At 37.5% G+C, this 26,884-nt stretch overlaps 1 protein-coding gene and 1 long non-coding RNA gene across 8 annotated transcripts in view; one reads left to right on the top strand and one right to left on the bottom strand.

The window, feature by feature from the left end:
- The window catches only part of Prps (phosphoribosyl pyrophosphate synthetase), a 614,635-nt gene that overhangs the window by 148,778 nt on the left and 438,973 nt on the right, over positions 1-26,884 (top strand). For 4 of the 7 annotated variants that reach the window (XM_067756580.1, XM_067756577.1, XM_067756583.1 and 1 more), the window contains exon 2: positions 20,319-20,502. In XM_067756580.1, coding sequence (XP_067612681.1) covers positions 20,319-20,502 — 184 coding nt within the window. Of the gene's footprint in view, positions 1-19,405; positions 19,432-19,878; positions 20,097-20,318; positions 20,503-26,884 lie in introns of those variants that run through there. The other 3 variants (XM_067756582.1, XM_067756584.1, XM_067756578.1) reach the window with 3 other exon arrangements.
- On the bottom strand, positions 16,673-18,987 carry LOC137233513 (uncharacterized). The gene is made up of 3 exons (XR_010947500.1): positions 18,640-18,987; positions 18,004-18,513; positions 16,673-17,275 (listed from the first exon to the last, which is right to left on the bottom strand). It is a non-coding gene; the product is annotated as an uncharacterized lncRNA (long non-coding RNA).

Here is a 26,884-nt window from a genome sequence, read left to right as displayed (position 1 = left end):
GTAGATTTTGAAAAACTAAAACCACTGCTACCATCGCAATGCAAGAACTGCCAGCGTTTTACACATGTAGCTAGTAATTGTTACCTACCACATCGATGTGTCAAATGTATTGATACTCATAGCCCTGGTGAATGTAAAATACCCCAAAAAGAACATAACAAAAAGGAGCACGTATATACTGATAATGAGACAGGCCAATTAGTTAAGAAAATAGGAATCCCAGTTGGTTGTGTAAATTGTAACAACAAATTGTAACACGCCTAATTATTTAAATTGTCCAAAACGATTAGAAATAATCAAACGAATGAATGAGCGCAATAACAATAATAATAGCAACAATAACAAATCCACTTTAAATGACTACACGTAGTCTTACACCGGGTAAGTTGTCAGCTTCGTATGCCTTAGTTACGCGTGGTGACGACACTAAACGTTCCTTAAAAAGGAGCAACAGCAAACCAAATATAACATCAGGGGCAAAACCTTTCGAAAGTGTTAATAGTGAATGTGTTCGACTATTCGGTAGCAATATTTCTGATTGCATGAAAAAAATAGCAAGTTTTTCAAAAACCTACAAAGAGTTGCATAATGATGATGAAAAATCAATAGCTCTCTTTGGCCTTTTAACAGAGTTAAGATTAAATCATGGGCAGTAAAAAATTAAAATGCATGTTCATAAACGTGAACTCATTAATATCTAAGCACAAAAGACATTTCTTTAACCTCTTTTTGAAAAAACATAATCCAGACATAGTTCTTATAGCTGAACATCGGCTGAACCCAAAGCATAGAGTTAACTTCAAGATAACGCCAAACATGTAAGATATAGAAAGTCCACAAGTAGTACTGCGACCGCGATTTGTATAAGGGAAAAATATAAATATGAATTGATCAAAACTGCTGATACCATCCATTTGGAAAAAGTGGCAATAAAAATCTTTTTCGAAAACGATGAAGAAATCTCAATAGTATCTTTATACAATCGTCCATCAGACTTACTTCATGTAAGTGACCTTAATTTACTATTGGAGTCTCTTAGCACAAGCAAAATAATTATTGGTGGAGATCTCAATGCTCGGCTCTCTGACAAATAACAACGGAAGAATACTGAACAACTGGCTTCAACTATGCCCCATTTTAAGCTTAATACCAACAAAGCATCCCACTAGAGTAACTAAGCACACGGCTTCATACTTATATATCTTTTTAGTGACACCCTTTGCTGGAATTTATTTTGATGAGACAAATGGATACATGAACTGTCTAAAAACACATGAATTTGAATCAGATCATAGTACAGTAGAACTGATAATAGAATCAGAACATAATATATTTGATTGCCAGCCAACCGAGTACTTCAATTATGAAAAAACTGATTTTAAACACTTTAACAATGTTCTTCTAAACAACCTTAGATCGAACTTCTTACCAATCAATTATAATGCATCTCGAAATGAGATTGACAATTGCATTATAAATCTTAACAAAGCCAGCCCTAAATTTGATAGACCTCCCTACAGAAATACTTAAACTAATATCTGAAAAGAAGCGCTTACGCCGCCCGCCTCAAGATGCGCGGATCCTCAGCGCAAAAACACTCTTATGGCTATCATTCGCAATCTCAATAAAATAATAGAAGATCGAATTCGGATACATGAAGACAGATATTGGGCAAACTATTTTGCCAAAATACGTATGAACAACAAAACATACAGCAAAATAAAAGGTCTATGTGGACTAAAAAAAAAAGTCAGAAGTTCCAGACTTGATAATTAATCGACAAAACATTGATATTGACTGTCCTTATGCAGATCAAACGAGCAACAATCACAGTAACAATATTGTCCTAACAGACACAAAGTAAATGCATTAGCTTATGCGTTTGAAAAAATATACCTTCAAAACCAACACATGGGAGAGGAAAACTTTTCAAGCTTCGTTCAAAACAGTGTGGCAGAACTAACTAACTATAGCGAGCTGATAGTACATTTTTCAAACACCATTACAGCGGACGGTGAACTTAATGATATCGAATCTGAACAGCGACATAAATTTGTAAATGCTAAGAAAATTTGTACAATCCTACAATCAAAGAATAATAAAAAGAGTTGTGGTGATGACGGAATCTCAAATTTCCTACTCAGGAAAACCGCGAATGATTTCTGGAGATTTTTAGCTATCCTTTTCAACCATTCACTTAATTTAGGATATTTTCCGACACAATGGAAAACCTCAAAAGTAATCTGTGTGCCAAAACCAAACTCTAACCCTGATTCAGTCTTTAGCTACCGCCCAATATCCCTTCTTTCAAATATAAGTAAACTTCTACAAGATTTAATACTTGAAAAAATTAAAGAACACATGGAAGAGCGCAATATTATAAAAGACCATCAATTTGGCTTTCGGCCATACCACTCGACGTATCATGCATTAACACTGCTCTCTGACTTTGTATGCAGTAATCTAAACCGTCGTCAAGCATAGAATGGGTGTAAGTCTTGATTTGAAAAAAGCTTTCGACACAGCCTGGGTCGAAGGTATTATATTTAAAATGTATCGAAATTTTAACTTTGATAGACATTTATGTAAAATGTTGCTCAGCTACTTAAAAGACCGTGCATTTTACGTAAGTGAATCTAATCTAATATTATATATTATAAATGGCAAAGTTTGGATGTTTGGATGTTTAGATGTTTGGATGTTTGTCCAGACGTTTGTCTTTGTGACTCAATCACGCAAGAACGGCTGGACGGATTTGGATGAAATTTGGCACACATATAGCCAATAGTCTAGAAGGATCTACTAGCTATATATTTTTCAAAAGGGGGGAGGTCCCCGCCCCCTACGAACAGTTATAATTTAATTATTATATTTTTTAGTCTGCGACTGAATCACGCCAGAACGGCTACACGGATTTTGATGAAATTTGGGACACAGACAGTAGTCTACTAGCGAAATTTTTTTCGAACATGGAATGAGGGGCTCGACCCCTTCGAGCAATTACTTTTTAATTATTTTTACACATTATAAATTTACGTATACTGGCCTTCAACAATATCACAGACTCAATGGTCAAATAAGTCGAGGCTTACAAAGTGAGCAGTGCCACCCTCCGCTTCCCCTGGGATTCGGGATCCGTTCGGCACCCAGTCGGGGTATTTTCGGGATCATTTGCGTACCTTTGAGAGATAAATTCTTGATGGTTTCCGGGATCATTACGGGACTTTTTCGGGGTAATTTTGGGTCCCTTCCGCCATCATTTCTGGATGGTTTTCGGGATCCGTTCGGGACTATTAGGGGATCATTTGAAGACCTTTCCGGCATAATTTCTGCATAGCTTCCGGGATTCGTCGGGGATCATTTTGGGACTATTAGGAGATCATTTGAAGACCTTTCCGGCATCATTTCGGCATAGTTTCCGGGATCCGTCGGGGATCTCGACGGGTTAATTTCGGGACTATTTCCGGATGATTTGGGGTACCTACCGGGATCACTTGTGGATGGTTTTTGGTATCCGTCCGGGATCCCGTCGCGATCATTTCGGGACTTTTTCGGGATCATTTGGGGTCCCTTCCGGCATCATTTCTGGATGGCTTTCGGGATTCGTCCGGGATCCCGTCGGGGTCATTTTGGGACTTTTTCGGGATCATTTGGGGTACCTACCAGCATCATTTCTGGATGGTTTTCGGGATCCGTCCGGGATCCCGTCGGGGTCATTTTGGGAATTTTTCGGGATCATTTGGGTTCTCTTCCGGCATCATTTCTGGATGGTTTTCGGGATTCGTCCGGGATCACGTCGGGGTCATTTTGGGACTTTTTCGGGATCATTTGGGGTCCCTTCCGGCATCATTTCTGGATGGTTTTCGGGATCCGTCGGGATCCTGTGAGGGTAATTTCGGGACTATTAGGGGATCATTTGAGGTCCTTTCCGGCATCCTATCTGGATGGTTTTCGGTATCCGTCCGGGATCCCGTCGGGGTAATTTCGGGACTTTTTCGGATTTTTTGGGGTCCCTTCCGGCATCATTTCTGGGTGGTTTTGGGGATACCTTCGGGGTAATTTCAGGACTTCTTCGAGATCATTTGGGGTCCCTTCCGGCATCATTTCTGGATGGTTTTAGGGATCCGTCCGGGATCCCCACGTGGTCATTTTGGGACAATTTCGGGATCATTTTGGGGTACCTACCGGCATCATTTCTGGTTTTCGGTATCCGACCAGGATCCCGTCGGGGTCATTTCGGGACTTTTTCGGGATTTTTTGGGGTCTCTTCCGGCATCATTTCTGGATGGTTTTCGGGATTCGTCCGGGATCCCGTCGGGGTCATTTCGGAACTTTTTCTCGACTAATACGGGATCATTTGGGGACCCTTTCGGCATCATTTCTGGATTGTTTTCCGAATCCGTCCGGGATTCCGTCAGGGTGATTTCGAGACTATTAGTGGATCATTTGGAGACCTTTTCGGCATCATTTCTGGATAGTTTTGGGGATCCGTTCGGGATCCCGACGGGATCATTTTGGGACTATTTCGGGATCAGTTTGGGGTACCTACCGGCATTATTTCTGAATGGTTTTCGGTATCCGTCCGGGATCCCGTCGGGGTAATTTCGGGACCTTTTCTCGAATAATACAGGATAATTTAGGAATCATTTCTGACTGATTTGCGGAATCCATCAGGAATCCCGTAGGGGTAATTTCGGGACTATTAGGGGATCATTTGAGGACCTTTCCGGCATCCTATATGTATGGTTATTGGGATCCATCCGGGATCCCGTCGGGGCCATTTCTTGACTTTTTCGGGATCATTTGGTGTCCCTTCCGGCATAATTTCTGGATGGTTTCGGGATCCGTCAGGAATCCCGTCGGGGCCATTCCTGTACTTTTTCGGGACTAATACGGGATGATTTGGGGAGCCTTTCGGTATCATTTCTGGATGGTTTTCGGGATCTGTACGGGAACCCATAAGGGTAATTTCGGAACTTTTTCGGGACTATTTCTGAATCATTTTGGGACCCCCCCTGGTTAATTTCTGGATGATTTTCGGAATCTGTCCTGGAATTTTAGTATCATCTTAGGACCCTTCCGGGATCATTTTAGATCTCTTCGCAACCGGTAGTTCAGCACACATGCCTTTTTAAATTATGAGCTTTTATGGCCGTGGATTTGCTGCTAATTATTCGTAATTAAAATTCGGTATGTTTTATCTTCAATCTAACACAGCTTTTTCGTTCTATAATAGAGTAAGGAACTGTTATAACTATAATTACACTTTTTGTAATATTTTAATCAAATAAAACCCGAAAAAGCAACTATATTTTCATCTAAAAAATTCTCTTTAGTTTTAGCTAATTGTAGTTTCACACCTTTGTTATATGAGTAGTAATTCGTTCACCCCTTTCATATCAGTTAATTTAATTTAAAAACAAAATGTATTTTTTAATTCGAAAAAACTGTGTTGCACTATTCATGAAAGCGTGCCTTTCAGCTTATCTTCTCATTTAGTTCTTTGTTTTTTACTAAATTACAAAAATAAAATACATTAGACAAAAATAATTTTTAAACAGATAACTTGATAAGCAGGCTAACGTGAATAGCACATATTTTATTTTCTCCTTGCGGACGGGGCCGCGGGTAAAGGCTAGTATACACATAATTCTATGATAAGAGATGTTGATGCAGGTGTGCCCCAGGGGTCTTTATTAGGCCCTTTCCTGTATAACATATTCCTAGCCGATTTTCCCAATCCACCAGTGGGTACTATAACAAACAATTCCGAAATAAAAGTTATTATATACGCGGACGATATTCTAATACTGGGATCTCATTCGCGCATAGCTAAAGCCAACGAAGCAATTAACTTATACCTTGGCCAAATAAATAGATATTGCCAACAATGGAAATTAAAATTAAATGTCGCTAAAAGCGAAACTATAATTATTAAGGGAACAAAAAAAAGTTTGCTTCCAAACGCTCGTAAGTATGAACCGCAAATACAAATTAATTAAATAAATATAAAGAACAAAGAGCAAATAAAATATTTGGGAGTATTATTGGATAGCAAATTTACATTTGCGAGACACATAGATTTTATATTAACAAAAGCAAAAAAAAATGTTTTTCGGTTATTCCAACTTAATTAAAAGGCAGACTGGCCTTTCAAACTGTATTAAATTGAATATATATAAACAAATAATAAGACCTATAATCTCATATGCCCATCCTATATGGTTTAATATATCGTCGAGCCAAATGGAGAGACTCAGACGATTTGAGCGATATATCTGGCGAATTTGTAGCGGGCTCAACCGCCAACCATACAGAACGGGCACCTTCAGGAAGAGAATTTCCAATAAAGTTTCGTATGAAAAATGTAAAATTTCACGAATAGATTCTTTTTTAATTAAATCCTCAGATAGATTTGTTGAAAGAATGCCATACTTAGAAAACGAGTTGATCAGTAAATATTTGTCAAAGCAAACAGAAATATCTTTACCCTTGACAGAAAGATACTTATCTCCAATATATTTAAAAATATTAAAAAACAATTCTCTACTACATAAAAATAGCAAAACAATTTACTATCATAGACGTTACAAAACCTATAATACCAACGCAGAAAATTTAGTTTATAGTACAGACCAATATATAAAGAAGTAGCTTTAAGTTACATACTTAGGTATCTAAAAACATTTTATATACACACATATCCAGATAAGATATTAGCATATCTTCTTTTAAGCCCTTTTTGGAGGAAAATAAAAAATTCTTAAATAATTCTTGTCAAAGACAAATGTATAAAAAGAAATAATCATAATCTATTGTATATAGAAAGTAACAGAATAAATTTTAAACTCCTAGATAAATACAAATGTATGTTAGGATAACACTAAATAACTAAATTTTTAACATAAGTACGTAAAATATGTATGTTAATGTGATTTTTTGGGTAATAAATAAAATAAAATAAAAATAACGAATATAACAACCACCGTTCAGTAGAAGAAATGTACGTAGTACCAAATAGGTATGATGCCCTTCTGGGTCGAATTTGGATTAGGCACTTACAAATTAACTTGCACCAAGTAGACAATCAATACACAAACAAGCTATCCGACTATCTTATGCGTAATTTTTGTTCAATAAAAGATATCGTTAATTTATTTCAACAAGTTTTTATACAAAAAGTGGGATGTGTGCCAAACACGGAGGTGACACTTCAACTTCGATAAGATGCCAAACCAATTTTTTACAAGGAACGAGAAGTTCCATACGCCCCCCGCGAACGAGTGGAAACAGAGCTTAATGATCTAGAAGCATCTGGAATCATATCAAAAGTTGAGAGAAGTGACTGGCGATCAACGCTTGTAATAATCCCAAAGGCTGACGGCGAAGTGCGACTCTGCGTCGACTACAAAGTGGGAGTTATTCCACAGCTTGTGTCAGCAAACTATCCAATGACTTATATAAAGCGTATTTACATCTTCGAATAAGTCAAGAATCAAGTATTGTCCAAACCATACCTACGCATAGAGCACGTATAAGGTTAACAGGCTTTCTTTTGGTATCAAAACGGCTCCAGCCGAATTCAATCGCATTATTGAACAAATTTTATCCGGGTTAAAGAACCCCATGTCATATTTCGATGACATTACACATTGTACATTACGACAGTACATGGCGTCACAAAAGAAGAATGTAAAACCAACCTAAACGAATTCCTCCAGCGCCTTAAAGAACAGGATTGACATTTAAATAAAGATAAATGCTCATTTTTTCAAACTAAAATCGAATATTTGAGTCATGTTGTCCAATACAATACAATTTCATGCCGCGTCCAGCTAAAACAGACGACGTTAGGCGATTTTTAGGCATGGTTACATACTATTCCAGATTTATTCGAAACTTATCTACAATAACATTTCCATTGCGATAACTTCTACAAACCTACAAGAAATTTCGCCTAGTTGCGAAGCAGCGTTTCTAAATATGAAGGAAATAATCTCCAGCGATACGGTGTTAATGCCTTTTAACCCCGAACTACCTGTACTAGTAGCATGCGACGCAAGTCCTACAGGTATTGCAGGTGTCCTATCACACATGAGGAATGGCGTAGGGCAACCTATCGTCTTCGCATCCAGGTCATTGGCTTCGGCGGAAAGGAATTACAGCCAATTAGATCGAGAAGTGTTAGTAATCGTATTTACAATCAAACACATTTTTATGTATCTATACGGTAGAAAATTGAAACTTATCACTGGCAATCGACCACTTACTCGAATTTTCCATCAAAACACTAAGATGTCTGCAATAACAGCATCCCGGTTATTGCGTTATTTCGAATTCCTATCAAGTTTCAACTACGAAATAATCTATAAAAATGGATCTGAGCATACTAATGTCGATTGTTTGTCTCGCGCAACATCAATGGCAACACAGCCATCTACAGACAAATTGATTAATGAGGAAGTAAATGAATTACGTGCGTTATCAATTTTTGAGATTTCTAATGAGTATATAAATGCTGAAGTTCTAGCATCAGAAACAGATAGGGATCCATATCCTTCAAAACTTAAACTCAATTTGCTTAAAACCCATGAAGATGAAGGGTATATACACTTAATAATGGTATAATTTTTAAGGGTCAAAGAGTATTGATTCCGAGGAAACTACAACCGCAAATCCTACAAGAACTCCACCATACCCATATTGGGATGACTAGAATGAAACAGCTTGCGCGGAAATTGAAATCTATGTCAGAAGAACCAGGATCTATAAACTACAAAGTCAACGAAATTATGTAAAGATACCGCGCAACCCCACTTAATAGCGTGAAAAGTCTAGCAGAATTATATCTCAATCGACGAATTCAAATCCGTTTGGATGCTTTACAACCAAATATATAAAACAAATTAACAAAACCCATTCTGGGTACGCGTCAGCTAAGTGTGGGGGAAAGGGTACAAGCGTTATTCACGCGAAACAACAAAACCCTATGGAAAACTGGTACCGTCCTCCGGAAGCTTGGTGTACTCCACTACCTAGTTAAGCTAGATGATGGATATGAACTAAAACGCCACATCGACCAATTAAAGTCCACTAAGGTTCAGCCACGGAAAGTCCATTTTTCGCCAGATATTGAAAGAAGCACTTCCAGACAACAATCGTAGCGCTAGCGTTGCTTACCTGATGTTATTGTATTAGCTGCTTTTACTTACTTACTTACTTAATTGGCGCTTAACCGTCTAAACGGTTATGGCCGTCCAACAAGGCGCGCCAGTCGCTCCTTCGCTCCGCCAACCGGCGCTGCTTTTGCAGATGTAGCTAAACAAGGTGAACAGAATTGTGGCGCTTGTGATGTTGTCATAGCGCAATGACCGCAGTCAATAGCAATAGCTACTGCTTTGCTGACACAGCGGCGTGTGCCAACCCTTAGATGCAACCATACCGTGTGACCGATAAACGCCGCCGCCGATTTTGGTCGTTTTTCGTACGCCGCCGCCGAATGTCAAAAATATCGGCGTGGCGGCGCAGCGTCCGGCGCGTTACTATATTTTCTACTCGTTTAAGACTGTTTAGGCCATTTATTGTTCATGTCGAAAATTGTTCGGATATGGTCGAAAGTGGTATCAACGGATGCACATCACTGCCAGTTATAAGAAACTAATTGCGAAATTTAACTCTTTATAACTATTCAAAAGTTATTTAAACTAACAGGCGCTTTCGATGTCAGCTTAACACGGACTTTCCATCACCCAATTCACCAAGTTATTAAAACAAAATACTAAAAGAAAAGTTATATAATATATTTATGCATTTTTGAAAAAATTAGTAATGAACAATTAATTCAAATAAAATGACCCAAGGCGAACATGTTTTTAAACTGTCCTCAAGAATAAGCGAAATCAGTGGCACAACACTCCTTTGAAATTATTTTTACCTCATACTTAAGTTGAGGATATATGTACTTATGAGAAGGGTTTGAAAAATCACTTGGGCTTACATTCAAACATCTGTTGTTTATTTGGGAAACTATACAATAGCGTCTGAAATGTTAATTTTGATTTTCACACTTCATCCTTCAACACCCAAGTCTCCCGGTTTGACATTTCCTAAAGTTGGCGGCCCTATCCAAAACTAGTCTCTTGGAGTGAATCACATTGATTATAGCCTATCAACCAAGTTTAAATATCACCTGCACGTTACGGCTGCTTTTACAATTGTGAATACGTAGGCACATATACTATTTACCTGGTGAGGCTTTGTCCTTCGCAAGAACACTCAAAGTGGTGAAGCAAAATCCCAAGACAGTGGAACTAATGACCGTGTGTCATATTACCCTAACGTAACGGACAGTCGAACTTGTCTGAAAACTGAAGCTACGCGGTCATCCATAATGAGCTCCTATATCGTAAGGCCGGAAAACAGTAGTTAAAAACTTTCAACTTAAAATCCGTCGACTTTCATTCTAAATTTGATTTAACGAAGACTATTGAAATAAATGTTGTGAACACAAACGTCTGCAATCTTTGGTCTACATTTTAAAAATTTTATCCAGGGTCCTTGTAAAATTTTAATTATGTAGATGCGCCGAGGATTATACGGATTTTCACCCATGACGCAATGACATCCACTTAGACTGCTTATGCTTTCGAGGGCGGCATCTTTGGCCGAATAGTCACTCCCTAACGTTTCAAAGTGTAGCTCGGCAGCATAGCGCGACAAAAGCATCCTTTAGAAAGTCTTTGGAGCTACACCTAGAGCTTCTAGGAAAGTGATGTCGACGAAGGTATGAGTTCGAAGTCGCAGTCCTATAGCTTCTGTACTGGCATATGGTGTGAAGCTCAGGAGGCGTGGTAGCGACTGGTGGTAGGGATTCCTACTGTTCGCACACTGGAAATTTTAGCTCTTAAAAACAGCCGAAAAAACTAGAGGCGCCCTGTGCCACGATAGTCATGAGTATTAATAGACCATTCATAGCAACCCTAAGTCGCCTTTATGCGTGACCGCCAAGGAGCGACAAATGATTTAAAGGAATTGTGTTCGCGACGATTATTAGGAGTTAACCCTAGGTGAAACTACGCTTTGCACGAGATATACAGGCAAAAGTGTGACTATTTTATGTATCTCTATTTCTTTTCAGCAGATGCAGCAGTAGCAATTCCAAAGACCGGGGTTAGGTTCGAAGCCTCTCTGGAGCATGCGAACGAGGGACAATCCCTTCGCAAGGAGCTACTCCTGAAAATTTTTGAACGGTCTGCGAGATTTTGATACAAAAACCCCGGATCTTTCCGAAATTGCCAACACGTTGATTTCCTTAAATACATATAAACAAAACCTTTCCTAAATATTATTTTTGTAAATAGAAAAATCAAGCTTTTAAAGTAAGAACACCGGCGTACGCCGGCGCGCCGCCTACGCCGCCGCCGCCGGTATATAATAGAGCCTACGCCGCCGATTAAGTGATCGGCGTAAACCTCTACTAGACGGTTCCATAAGGTGGCACGCTGTTGTAAGGTGGCTGAATGTGACTGACCTGAGCGAAGGAAACTGTGGCAATTAGTTAATGAAATCTGTGGAAATAATTTTCGTATGTTCTCTATTAATCTTTGTAGGGTTTTGAGCAGTCAAACTAATTGGCCTGTAGTCTTTCAGGTGCAGATGACTGACTTTTCCCGCTTTCGGTTTGAAAACTATTCGAGCTGTTGTCCAAGATTGCATGGCAACCCTTAGTCATTATATTATCGTTCCTGCTATCATCTACAGAATAGCATCTGGACCCGGAAATTTGAACTTGACAAAAGTTTTTATCGCCCTTCAATTTTGGTATATGTCACCAATTCTGGTACCTCCTGCTCCGTATTATGATTACAGACGTGCCAACATGACTCTTCCGCATCATCTCCTGATGGGAAGTGTGTGTTAATAAGTGCCTCATGGGACTCTTCACTACTGTGTGTGTCTCTGGACTACATCTCCATGATATAGAACTTTCATCAGTCTCGCAGTTTCGCTGGAGCATTCAATGTCCGCACAGAAATTGTTCAATGAAACCCTCTGTGGCATATTGATTTTACGTTTATAGATCCTCAATAGATCTCTATATTCGTCCCAGTCAACACTTTCCGCGACTTTTGTCAGCTTAAAAATCTCTTACCTGCCTTTTAAGAAAACTAAACTCCTTACTCCACGATGGTGGCTTCGTTTTCCCCTTGAATATTCTCAGAGGACAAGCTCTGTTGCTCGCAGTTGTCAGCGCGTTTCATTAGAATTTGTTGCGCTTGGAGGTAGTCTACGGTAGTAACCTCTTAAGGCTGCCGCATTCTTCCTGATATACATACTTGAAATTTGTACCAGTCCGTTGCCCTAGAATTTCTGAAGGAATACCTTCTCTACCCTCTTAAGGGGGATTCTGAAGCTGATATATGCATGGTCTGAGAACGATGGCCTGTCAAGGACTCTCCATTCATACCCCGATTTATCATTGTAGGGTTCTTATTATTTTTGTTTAACTTTGTATTTTAGTTACTTTGAACTTTGTAATTTTTAAATGTATTATCAATATTTTAAGTTTCAATATTGATTTTTCAATTTTCAAAAAATTTTGGATTATTGTGAAAAATAAAAAATAAAATAGACGCATACATTTATCATTTATGCTAAATTATCTAACACAGCGATTGGGGGCGTTATACAACAAAATTGCAATTATAGAATTGAGCCCATTGCATTCTTTTCTAAAAAACTTTCTCCAACTGAAATTAAGTATAGTGCTTTTGATAGGGAATTATTGGCGATTTATTTAAATATAAAATATTTTAGATATCTTTTGGAAAGACGACAATTTACAGTTTATACGGACCATAAACCTTTGACTACTGCTTTAAATTCAAAAACAGAACGAAGTCCTAGACAAACGAGACACTTGGAATTTATAGCACAATTTACTGATGACATACAATACATTAAAGGAGAATCCAATGTTGTAGCAGATACGCTATCTAGAGGTTAATGCAATATATAATACAGAACTGAATTTTAAAATTTTACAAACTGAACAACAAAAAGATGATGACTTAAATCAACTTGTATCTGATTCTCAATATCTAAATTTAAAGTTAATTAGTATTCCCATTTTAAATTTTAATATTTGGTGTGAAATTTCAGGACAAACTCCTAGGCCATTTGTACCGAGTAATTTGCGAAAGACAGTATTTGATATTTTATATGGAATAGCACATCCGGGTACAAGAGCTACACGACGGCTCATAGTTAAAAAATATTATTGGCCTAATATGAATAAAGATATTAATATTTGGTCAAAAGAGTGTCTTAATTGTCAAAAGTCTAAAGTTTACTTCTTCATCCTACGCGTTTCGACGCTGTATTGCGTCTTCCTCAGGGATTTCTATTTATTACACAAAAACGAAAAACATATAAATTGTTGGAAATTAGCTTACTCAAAAGACGATACACAGTTTTGAACATATTGGACTTACATCTTTTTGCTACTTAATGCACAAATTTTGTATGAAATTTAAATATAATATCATTACATCAGTAGATAATAACCACACAATATAAAATTCGATCAAGGAAAACTTTGAGAAATTCGACCTAAAGCACAATACCGACTGGTTTATGAATAACACCAGAATAGACATCCCTCCTGAATGTCAATGGTTACTATCCATGGGTAATAAATTCGCCCTTCCCATATCTAGAAAAACGTTCTCACCCCTGCACATTATAGCGGACGTCGAACAAAGTATACAAACCATAACCGATGAGAGAGAAAAAGATATGGTGAGATGTAAATTCGCAACAAGGGTAAACACGTTTAAAAATAAACTAAGAAATAGCCAAAAAGATAAATTTATTTTGCAAGTGTACGAAGAAACAAAACGGGTCATATACCAACACAAAGATGATATTGTGATTACGAATGCAGACAAAGGGAACAGAAAATATGTAGATGATATTTTCGCTATTGTTAGGGCAAAAGACGTAGACGAAATTCTAAAAACTTTCAACGAGCAACACAAAAAATTAAAATTTACACTAGAAAAAGAAAAACATCACAAATTAGCTTTTCTGGACTTGGAAATCCACAACATCGGGAACAAAGTAAAAACGGATTGGTACAAAAAAGCCGTGGCATCATCTAGAATGATCAATTACCAATCAAACCACCCATGGAATCAAAAAAGAAATACAGTAATCAACTTTATTAACAAAGTTTACTCCTTGAGTGACCAGGAGTTCATGGAGGAGAACAAGAAAACGATTCAGATCATACTTGAAAAAAAATGGATATCCAAATAAAATAATACACGGTCTAATACGCACGGCGAAAAACAAAACTAAACAAAAAACGAGCAACAATACGACAACACCAAATGAAGAAAACAATAGAAAAATATACACAGGCGTCACATACATACCAAAACTAACTGACAACAATACATTACATAAAATGATTAAAGCCAACAACATAAGCTATGCACACAAACGAAATCACACAATCCAAAACATATACACGAAAACCAAAGACAAAATCAAAAAGGAGCAACTACACAACGTAATCTACGAAATACCATGTGGGGGAGGAAAAGAGGGGGAATTTTGCGGGAAGGTATACATAGGACAAACAAAAAGATCGGTCAACACGAGAATAAATGAACACAGGTTAGACGCAAAAAACAACAAAAACACCACAGCTTTAGCGCAGCACCTGACGGACTGCAAGCACACAGCTGATTTCGATAATGTAAAGATTTTGGACGTGGAAAACAGAATAAGAAGAAGGTTGACGTTAGAAGGGCTGCGCATACAACAAAATATATCGAAAGTTGTAAATTATCGAGAAGATGTAGACAGCATAAATTGCGCGTATGCAAGCGCCATCACATTAAATGTTTAGCTTTTGAGAGCGAATGATGTACCAGTGTTTTTATATTGTGTGGTTATTATCTACTGAGGTAATGATATTATATTTAAATTTCATACAAAATTTGTGCATTAAGTAGCAAAAAGATGTAAGTCCAATATGTTCAAAACTGTGTATCGTCTTTTGACTAAGCTAATTTCCAACAATTTATGTTTTTCGTTTTTGTGTAATAAATAGAAATCCCTGAGGAAGACGCAATACAGCGTCGAAACGCGTAGGATGAAGAAGTAAACATTTGTTTTATTTTAAAGGAAAGCCGGCCAGAAAGCTCCAAAAAAGTACTATTATACAATTATAAAACTTGGCCCAATACACATATCTAAAGTTTATCGTCATACAAAATCCCCTGTTGTCAAAATTCAAATTCCTAAGAATAGATTTGAACACATCCATTTAGATATAGTTGGACCATTACCTATTTCAAAAGGACATCGCTATATTTTAACGATTATTGAAAGATTTACCCGTTGGCCTGAGGCATATGCATTAAAAGATATTTCAGCAACTAAAACTGCAAATAAGTTTTTTAGAGAATATATTTCTCGGTTTGGAGTTCCGTTAAAGATAACAACTGATCAAGGTAGCCAATTTCCATCGAAATTGTTTTCAGAGTTAACTAAATTACTTGGTAGTCACCAAATTACAACATCCGCATATCACCCTCAAGGAAATGGTATGGTTTAAAGGTTTCATAGACAATTAAAGACTACTATAATAGCTCCCCCCAGCGGGTTAGGGGGACAGAATATACCCGCGGTAGGTATGCCTGTCGTAAGAGGCGACTAAAATGCCAGATTCAAGGGGCTGTGTAGCGCAACCCTTCAGGTTGCCAGCGCAATATATAGCTTCTCCAAATCCAATTGTCAACCTCACCTATCCGCGGCGAATCCTGTTTCACTAACAGACGAGGCTCTGGCGACCCCAAGCTCCTCAAGGAACTTGGGGTGGGGAGGGAGGGATGGCTTGAAGGTTTAACGTGGCCACATAAATCGTTCCCAAGATGGTCGGGCTAGCACTTTAATGATGCTGTGTTACCGGAGCGTACCGGATCTGTATCCGGCAAAGGACCATCACATCGATAACACTCCCCAAAGCCTTCGGGGAGCAACCTTATCGCTACAACAACAACAACAACAACTATAATAGCTAGAGAGGACACAAATAATTGGTATGACGAGTTACCTGTCATATTACTTGGTTTGCGATCTATTTACAAAGAAGATATTTCGGCTACACCAGCGGAAATGGTTTTCGGTCAGAATTTACGTTTGCCAGGGGAACTTGTGCCATCAGCTAAAAATGTCTCATCAACTGAAGTTTTAAGTAATTTACGTGAACATTTTCGAAATGTTAGATCAAATTTAAGTCATCATAAAGATGCTGATACTGGATTTTATGTTCCAAAAGATCTTCAAACTTGTAAATTTGCATTTGTTCGAGTCATTAATAAACATTCATTACAACAACCATATGAAGGACCTTACAAAATTGTGGAAAAAGACCAAAAATGTTTTAAGCTTGAAATAGATAATAATATTAAAACTATTCCTATTGATAGATTAAAACCTGCAATAATTGAAACAACAGACACAAACAACACCAAGAATTTACATAAAAAGAGAGTTACATTCAATTTGTTTAATGATAAATTTTCTTGAAGGGGGAGTAATGTAGGGTTCTTATTATTTTTGTTTAACATTGTATTTTAGTTCCTTTGAACTTTGTAATTTTTAAATGTATTATCAATATTTTAAGTTTCAATATTGATTTTTCAATTTTCAAAAAATTTTGGATTATTGTGAAAAATAAAAAATAAAATAGACGCATACATTTAGGCGTATTAATAAAATATAGTTTAAAGTTTAAAACGTGGTTTCAATCACCACAATCATGCTCAGAGCTCAATGTAATAGCTCATATCTTCACGTAGGCCAAACATACATATATAGGCACGCTACCCCTGTTGGCCACCTGTAGACTACTCCTCTATCTTTAACATGGTCCCCTCGCCATACTCTGTCAGCGCATTCGCATCCGCGCCTATGGCAAGACGCATTCTACACCTTTATTGATCCACCAGCCTTTTGAGCTCCTCGGGTGGAGCTTCCACCTTAAAGGAAAACCAAAAAATCCATACAAAATGGCACTCAAGAACTGATTAGGGAAAATTTCGTTTGTAAATCTTTTTTTAGGCAATACGCAGGAAAAGTGACCATCCGGCAGGCAATCAAAGAATCAAAGTTAAATATTTATTAAAATCCATTGAAATTCAATATTCGATGAGGATTGTGAGTGAATCGCCATGCGTCGTCAAACGTCAAAATTTCTTAGCTGCTTCCATTTTCATGCAAAAGAAATAAATCAAAATATTTCTTAAGAGTTTACTCTAGGGTCCTTTAAAATGCATACATTCTCTCTAGTTAAAAATTTTCAACTTTTCTCTAAAATTCTTAAACAAAAGTTATATTTTGTTTGTATGTTTGTTGGTATCTATGTGCGGCGGCGTGCTACGCCTACCACACCGAAGATCCTGGGCCACTCCCCGTGAAAACTTATCTACCTTGCAGGTGCCGTTCGGAGTCGGCGTAAACATGTAGGTTCCGTCCAGCCAATTTTTAGGAAAAAAAGGAGGATGACGCAAATTGGTAGAGTAGCTCGGTCCAAAATCTCTTCGGAGGCTATCGCGCCTTGCATTTATTTTATTTAAATAAATGTAAGGCGCGATAACCTCCGAAGAGATCTAAGGCCGAGCTTCTCTTCCAATCTGCGTCGTGCTCCTCTTGATTTTCTCTACAAATTGGCCGGACGGGACCTATATGTTTTATGCCGACTCCGAACGGCACCTGCAAGGCAGATGAGTTTTCACTGAGAGCTTTTCATGGCAGAAATACACCCGGAGCGCTTGCCAAACACTGCCGAGGGGCGTTTAAAGTTTTTGACTACAATTTTTTTTTCAAGGGATGTATGCATTCTTAACCATTAACTACATTAACACGCAAAAATAGGTATGTATGTCAAGCTGATATGAAATTAAAATACATACAAATATTCCTACATACCTGGCTTTTTTCGAATACCAATACCAATACAATTAATTGATAACTATGTTGATGTCTGCGTAGAGGTCCATACATCTTTCCAAGAACTTTTCTCCCGAACACTCACAGAGCCGCTTCATATGAAGTCATGATCCATGTTTTTGCACCATAAAGCAGGACGGGTACGATAACTGAATTGTAGAGTATGATTCTCCTTTGCCGGGAGAGGACTTTACTTTTCAATTGCCTACCTAGTCCAAAGTAGCATTTATTGGCAAGAGTGATGTTCGCTGGATTTCAGTGCTGATGTTGTTGTTAGTGTTGATGCTGGTTCCCAAATAAACGAAGTCTTTTACTATTTCGAATACCAACACATACAACCGTGATATTCCACTCAAAGCAAGTTTGCTCGTACAATTCACAGCGAACACACACACGTACGGTATTTTCAACCTGTGACTTTAAGTCACATTCTTAAAGATTTTACTCTCATCGTTTATGACACGCCTAAAGAAGTATAACTTCAAAAATCTGTAATTATAATAATTGTTATTTTATATTTAAGAATTCACGAGCTTAACACCGTTTTAAAATAATTTAATATTCAGTTATTATTTTTATTTATGAAAGAGATAATGAAAATAAAGAAACACTTACTGGCATATTTCGATGGTACCATTTCGAAAACAGCTACGTAAGCATCGTCAGGCAAATTCGTAATTTTATAAAAGGCTTCACCTAGATTGGAACTACGGATATATCAGTTGCCTTAACAACTAGGCTATCCTGCTTGTGGTTGTTGTCTAGCTTTTTTCAGTTTATCTCATTATTACACTAACAACACAGTTTCTGTCTTTATTAATTTGTTTGTAGTGCACATTTGTTTGCGAAGATCTTTTTTCATTGCGAATTAGAAGCTTTTTGTAAAATCGGGCTTGCTTTACTTACTTATTTTTGTATGGTTAATAGTGTGTTTAATTTAAGTAAAATTTAACGCACCATTTAAAATACCAACATACATAAATATGTAAAATTGAGCCCGAGTTTATAAAAAGCTTCTAAGCCGCACTGAAAAAAGATGTCTGCATTTAAAATATGCTTAAATCAATGGTTGGCGCGCCATAGGTCAATTGAGCCCGACATACTTCACACATATTCTTACATTTCATCGTTCAGTTGTTAGCGAGACAGCAACGAGTAAACACTGGGCACGGCTGTCGCAAAAATGTTGAGATTCCCTGCGAGAAATATTATAATGGGGAAACGCAACTGTTAAGACGGCCCTTCGATTTGTTAAATGTGTGGAAGTTCCATTATGGATTTGCTTTTTTCTGACCCAAAAAAAGAAAAATGCAACTTCTGCTCTGCGAAAAATTACTATAGAATATTTAAAGTAATTTAACAAAATAGTAAAAAAAATTAACATGAACGAATCTTTATGTTTTTAAGGTGAGCCAAATATTTTCTCAACATTCTGCACGTCTCTGCTTGCGGCACCTGTATTAGTTTCAGAGATATGATTTTTTAAGCGAGTGGTCGTCACTTTGCTTGTGCTATTTCCCGTGTCAAGCCGCATTGTCAAACCAAGTTTCATGTGGATTTATATGTAAAAATATCAGTTACCCTTCGAAGCGTCTACAACTTGGTAAATTAAGGAACTTGGGAATATTTCAAACTATTTTTGAATCAAAAATCAAATTTTCCAAAAAGCTTGATTACTCTGTTTTTAATAAATGGACGTTGCCATTTTAACTTTAGTTTCCTGCTGGGATACTCATGTTATCGCTCTCAATACTACACTTACATTCATCATTGGATCGCACACTTGTGTAGTATATTTTTTATATTACACTATCAAAATATATGGGTATTTCTACGTCACTGCAAAAAGCACAATATCGAAATCCATTTGTACTTTTTCAGTATTAAAAAGTAAATCTCAAATTGTCAACTGGCAGCTGTGATCTAATGTGGATGGAAATATTATATATTAAGTGTTAAATGTACGTTTATAGTGAATAAATGTTACCGGCGAAGAAGTGTTGTGATTTATTAAGGTTAAGATTTATTAACACTTCCTGTAGAGGACACAAAAAAGTGTCGGACGCGTCGAAGTAAGAAAAAAAAAAACATAAGTTTTTTGTTTTAAGTTCAACTGCAATAAAGCTCTAAAAAGTAACCCTAAACCACAATTTGTAGCATACATTTGCTGTGGGTTAAATTTTCAATAAAAATTCACAAAACTCTGAACTCCACTATTAAATATATTTGAATTGTAATAATATTTTTAAAGATGTCACTGTTAAACTGGTTGAAAACAAAAATTTGTTTTTCAGTGTGGAAATAGGAGAATCCGTGCGTGGTGAAGATGTATACATTGTGCAGTCTGGTTCTGGTGAAATTAATGACAACTTGATGGAACTTCTGATAATGATCAACGCCTGTAAAATAGCATCAGCGTCAAGAGTTACTGCTGTAATTCCATGCTTTCCATATGCTCGCCAGGATAAGAAAGACAAGGTAATATATATGTACATTACAAAGTGTGACATAATACAAAAATAAAAATGTGCTTTTTACGAGATATACATCAAATTGTAGGTCTCCACCTTTACCAAGTGTTAGGACTGTTCAGTATTTCTGTTCCTCATTTCTGTCCCTTACCGCTGGTGGGGGGAAGCAAAGATAGGAAACTAAAAACAACGGACTTGCTGAATAAGATATCTAAATGATTCTGATTTTATTTAATAATTACGAGTGTTTGTATACAAATCCTTACATTTATTTATGTTTAAAAATGTATTACATAAAAAAACTATCAGTTTTCCCCAGTTTTTATTGACATTTTATATTCTACATACATATATGATCATATCTTTAATTAATGTCTAGCTTGCTATTGATTTAGGTACCTATGCATATGTGTATATTAGAAATGTTTGTGGAGTGTATTGTAGTGTACCTGACCACTCTAATGCACGCGGTGCATATTGCTGAGTCAACGAGTTCGACGTCTCAGTCGTATTTGACATAATTTCCAATATTGATGACACATGCGGAACACTTCTGACACCGTGCATAATAGCTTGGCAATGTGTGATCTTGTTGCAAGCGGCACACTTAAGGGCATTGTTCCAAATACAAGCATTTTGTATATTAATGAAATTAACAATAGAAATAAGGGTAACAAATGATTTCATTGCTTTCTCAAGAACTTAGGCTTTAAAATGCATGCTTGAACAAACGCGGCTGGAGAGCTAAGATAATTTTCAACCCTTTTCCTAAGCCCTAATACTGTTTTCACACAGACGGCTTATTGAATAATAAAGGTAGTTTTCTACATTAAGGCGCTTATTGAGCTCAATCTTCCCTATAAAATTCGAATATATAATTATTTCATTAGTAGCTAATCGAATGCCTAATGAAGTCAAAAGCACAATGTAACTCTGTTGGCAGCGTTCCGCTTCTTAGTTTTTGGTGTGTTCAGTGCTTAAAAATGTCATTTGTCAAAGTAAATGTCATTGTCTGCATGGCGGAACGATACAAGGTGGCCGCATCGAACAGCTGATTATATCCTTTTTTATTTGATTTGATACATCAACTACCGGCGCAGTACGATTTTGACATTTGTTCATCGAATTTAGAAGTACATGGAATTTTTTTGTTTGTAGGTATGTCACCATGCTGCCACCTTGTATCGTTCTACCCTGATTGTCTGTCATATAGCATTGTCATTTTATTCGCTTGACATTTCATCCTTCATACTAATCGGGCAGTTACATCTGTGTGAAAGCAAAAAATTTACGATTTCATTAGAGGGTGAAATGAGATCATTAAGTTTCTGTGTGAAAACAGTATAACCTAGGTTCTTTAAATTTTTGTTTGTTTGCTTTAATGGTGTGTTCAATTTATACTTATTATTAAGAATTCATGAGCTTAACATCGGCTTATAATAATTGAATATTCAATTATTATGTTTTTCTAAGAGAAACTGAAAAGAAAGAAAGAAACATTTACTGACATATTGCAATGGTACCATTTCGAAAACCACCACGAATTCATCATCAGGCAATTTCGTAATGTTATCAAAGGTTTCACTGAAATTCGAACCGCGAATCACACGATGAAACTGCAGTTGCCTTAACCACTAGCCTATCCTGCTTGTATTTATTTCCTTGCTTAATTCAGTTTATCTCATTTCTAAAAATCATATCCACACCATTAGGAATAAACTACATACAGAGTGTATGTGCCTACATGGTGATCAAAAGGAATATAAGCAAAAAGGCAACTCTTAGACACCAATTGTACAGCGAACAACGGGACACTCATATGGCTCAGCAGCTAAAGGCATCAGCCTTTGCACTGATATGAATGTTGGAGATTCGAGTTCAACGCTCAGCTCCCGAAAAGCTAGCTAATGAAGAAGTGAAATTCAGAAACATGTCCGAGTAACCATCGCCATTTGTAAACTTAAAATTTTTCTCTAATATCAATTACAAAAACCATTGTATAAAGAAATATGAGCAAAGCTCGCTAATTAAATACATATGATCATATTGATATAATAGTAACAGCGGAAGTATTAAAACAAATACTGTAAAAATCCGAACAAATGTCACTAAGCTTTCAAAAAGCGCACCTAAAAATCATATCCACACCATTAGGAATAAACTACATACAGAGTGTATGTGCCTACATGGTGATCAAAAGGAATATAAACAAAAAGGCAACTCTTAAAGACCAATTGTACAGCGAACAACGGGACACTCATATGGCTCAGCAGCTAAGGGCATCAGCCTTTGCACTGATATGAATGTTGGAGATTCGAGTTCAACGCTCAGCTCCCGAAAAGCTAGCTGATGAAGAAGTGAAATTCAGAAACATGTCCTAGTAACCATCGCGGTTTGTAAACTTACAATTTTTCTCTAATATCAATTAAATAAAAAGAAATATAAAAAAAAATCGGCCCACTCCGGGATTAGTGTGGATGATTGCAGAATTGATTGAAGTTTTTTATGAGAAAAAAAAAAATGGCGAAATTCGAAAAATCTCGAAATACTGAAAAATTAAAAAAAAAAACTTTAAAAATTTTTTTGTATTTTTTCCCAAAAGTACATTTAAAAACAAATTTAAAAAAAAAAGATCCCAAACGGTCAATTTTTGAAAAAGCATTTTGAAAACAAAAACGGTGTTTTTTTTTTAAATTCATAACTTTTTGAGTTGGATGAAAAAATTCTGAAAAACGTCTTTCGTACGCTAGAAAAAGAAGAAAAACTTTCAGCCAATTCTAAAGCGGGTTCAAAATTGGTCGAAATGGGATGGAATACCCCATATATTGTAACGAATTTACTGAAATTCCTCTTATTTGCAACCTTCTACTAACGTTCGAATCACTAAACTGTTGAATAAATAACTCCACTATTCAATAATGCAAAATGGCCTTTATTAAAGTACTTCCCAATAACACTTCTACTGCTCAACAGATAGCGTGCTTAAATCAAACTCATTCGTCGTGCCTCAGCTGCTGCTTTTATACTCTTTGGTTTCCTCGTTGACATATTTCTAGGCGTTTCTATTTCTAGAATTTGCTATTTTGCTATTTGTTTACCAGATATAAATTTCTCAGCTATAACTACAGATGCACGATTTTTGTAGCTTCTCGCATAGCCCATGCGCGTTTATATGTGAGTGTTACTTCCACATACGATTGCCTACTTTTGGGAGTATCTCAGATAAGATATATGCATGGGTTTGTGCGTCCCTCTCCGCTGCGTGTACGTACATATGTGTAGACATAATGATTGATTCGTTTATGTAGATACAAGTGACTGCCTGCTTTATTGTTGTTGTGGCTTCATTTACTTAGAATCAGACTAGTGATGTGAGTATCACTTAGTGTCACTAATATTCGTCACACTGCCCTCCACCTAAGTCTGATCGTCCCGATCAGACAAATCTCTCGATCTAACCGCTGCTAGCCTCTCCAAATAAACCACCCTTATAGTTCGTGGTTTCCCAATTGTTTGTATGCGGTAGATGACATCACTGATCCTCTTCACAACTCTGCACGGGCCTTCCCAACTGCACCAAAATTGGATGGAACACCTTTCCGCCGGTGAGTGTTATATAGCAGTACCAAATCTCCCTCCAAGAAACCTTCCGAATTATAGTTCTTGTCGTACCTGTGTTTCATCCTACTACTCAGTACCCTCGGCCGTTCCCTCACACTCTGTTCTTTGGCCAATGAACTACTTCGCAGAGCTTGCGCTTGACGGATTGGCTTCGCATAATCAGTATCATTCCCACGTTTCACAACAGTAGTGCGCCCTGGCTTGAAACTACCCTCGCCTTCCTTCTGGGAAATTCTTTCCTTCGTTTTTGTGCCCCCATTTGGTTTTGTCAATGCCAGTGTTTCTCTCGCAGGTACTTCTGATTTCGCTTTATTTGGCCCATTCTTTCAATCAACCTTTACCTTTGACTTTCGCGGTCTTTGTCGAGTCTTCTCCACCAGCACTCGCTTACTGCTGAAACCTTTCTCCAAACTGAAGTTAAGTGGCACATCCTCGTTCTCGTAGCAGATAATCTCTCTCCGCATATCGATCCTGATGTCATGGTCAACCAAGAAGTCCACTGCCAATACGACTTCATCAACGATCTCCGCTACAACGAATTTGTGTAGAACTGTGACCTTTCCAATTAAGACTTCACATACCACTTCTCCCTGGATTTTGTTATACTCGCCAGTAATCGTACGCAATCTTGCTCCAGGTAATGGCTTTACTCTCCTGTTGACCAAATCGGATCGGATTAAAGAATGAGATGCGCCCGTATCTAGAGTCAGTACACGCTCCTTGCCATCCACATTTCATTTGACGGTAATTTGAACTACCATGACCGGTGCTGCAATGACGTGCAATGTGACTTGGGTTACCGCACTTGAAATACTTCATAACTCCGGCATTGTTTTGTTGTAATTCCTTCAGTGCTTCCAAAATTGTGTCTACCCAATCTGGCATTTCCACTTCCACGCAATGAGCTTTGTATGCTGGCTTACTCAAAAGTGACGCTGTTTCCTGAGTCAGTGCATGGGATACCGTTTCAGCAAATGTTGGCTTTGGGTTCACGTATGTGGCTCGCTTCGTTTCGACGTTCTGTATCCGTTAATATAGCTCTGAATCTTTACCATTTCAGTGTATTCCACGGGTGTGTCCGCATTTGCAAGATGAGCCAATCTTTCAACATCCGAAGCAAACTCGTGTAATATCTCATTTGTTTTTTGTAACGGTTTTGCAACTCAATTTGGTATATCTGTTTTCTATGCTCGCTTCCATAACGTCTATCAACAGCGGCCATCAATGTTTCATAGTTGTTCCGCTCTCCTTCGGGAATCGGCTGTAGGATTTCGGCTGCAGGCCCCTTCAATGCTACGAATAGAGCAGCAACTTTATCTTCAGCATTCCAGTTGTTCACTGCTGACGTCTTCTCAAATTGAAGCTTGAATACCTCGAAAGGAACAGAGCCGTCAAAAGATGGAGTTTTTACCTTCGGATTGCTTGCTGGAACAGATGGGCGATTTAGTTGTAACTGTTGCATAAGACCTTTCAACGCTTCTATCTCGGCATCAATTTTGTCATCGAGTTGTAAAATTTTTGAATCCCCCTCTTCCAGTTTCACAAGGAGCTGCGATGATACCTGTTCCGAAATTTTTGTCCACATTCCATATATACGTGCCTCTTGCGCTGCCAGTTGAGATGACATATATGTCTTCTGTTCTTCCAATTGAGATGACATTTGCGACGCCATTTCTGAAATGCGTGCCTCCTGTGACTCCAGCTGAGATGCCATTGTCGATGTCTGTACAGATATTGTACTCGTCACTGTCTGCGGTGTTTCGTTTTTTCTTCCATTTTTGTTGTTGTTTTGTCGCTATCATAATGAAAGAATACTCCTCAGCATTGATGATTCGTTCAAATACCATAGCTACACTTAGTCGTTTTTGTAGCTGGGATTTATCGCCAAAAGTAGCCAATCCACGGACTTCCAACTCCTACTTCACTTGTTGGATCGTCAATTCACTCAACTTTGCCATGTCCAAGTTGTATTCCCAATCTTCGGAATTTATTCAACAATTCCTCTTCTGACACCAATTGTAACGAATTTACTGCAATTCCGCTTATTTCAAATCTTCTGCTAAGGTTCGAATCACTAAACTGTTGAATAAATAACTCCATTTTTCAATAATGTAAAATGGCCTTTATTCAAGTACTTCACAATAAATAACTCTACTATTGCCCGACAGATAGCGTACTTAATTCAAACTGATTGTAGCGCCTCTACTATTGCTGCCTTTTATACTCTTTGATTTCCTCGTTGCATCTTCTAGGCGCTCCTGTTCTAGAATCTACTAGTTGGTTATCTGTTATAATTATAACTACAGATGTACGTGTATAGCTCTCATATGCGCGTGTGCTTGTCAGCGACACGTCCACAATTATTATTGCATATCTCAGATAAGATATCTGCATGCGTTTGTGCGTTGCTTCTCCGCTGCGTGTACGTACATATGTGTAGACCTAATGATTGAATTATTGATGTGCAAGCAAGTCACTGCTTAGCATCGGCTTAGAGATGACAGTACCACTTAGTGTTGCTAATATTCGTAACAGTATTTATGGAGACATGTAAACACGCTTACACTCACCTCAAACGTACGTGTTCAACTACAAAACGATCCGTCAGCAACTGAATTTTCACAGCCATTACTGAAAATGGGAAATGGTCAAATGTCTGTCGATCCAACAGGAATGATTACATTGCTTAACAATTTCTGCACTTTTGCACAATCTAAAGAGGCATTGATACATAGTGTATTTCAGTGTATTTCCAAACATAGTTCAAC

This window comes from Eurosta solidaginis, chromosome 5, assembly GCF_040869045.1.
Source record: "Eurosta solidaginis isolate ZX-2024a chromosome 5, ASM4086904v1, whole genome shotgun sequence".
Classification (NCBI taxonomy): Eukaryota; Metazoa; Arthropoda; class Insecta; order Diptera; family Tephritidae; genus Eurosta; species Eurosta solidaginis.
Note: the sequence above shows the minus strand (reverse complement) of the source record. Positions and strands in the feature narration are given on the sequence as shown.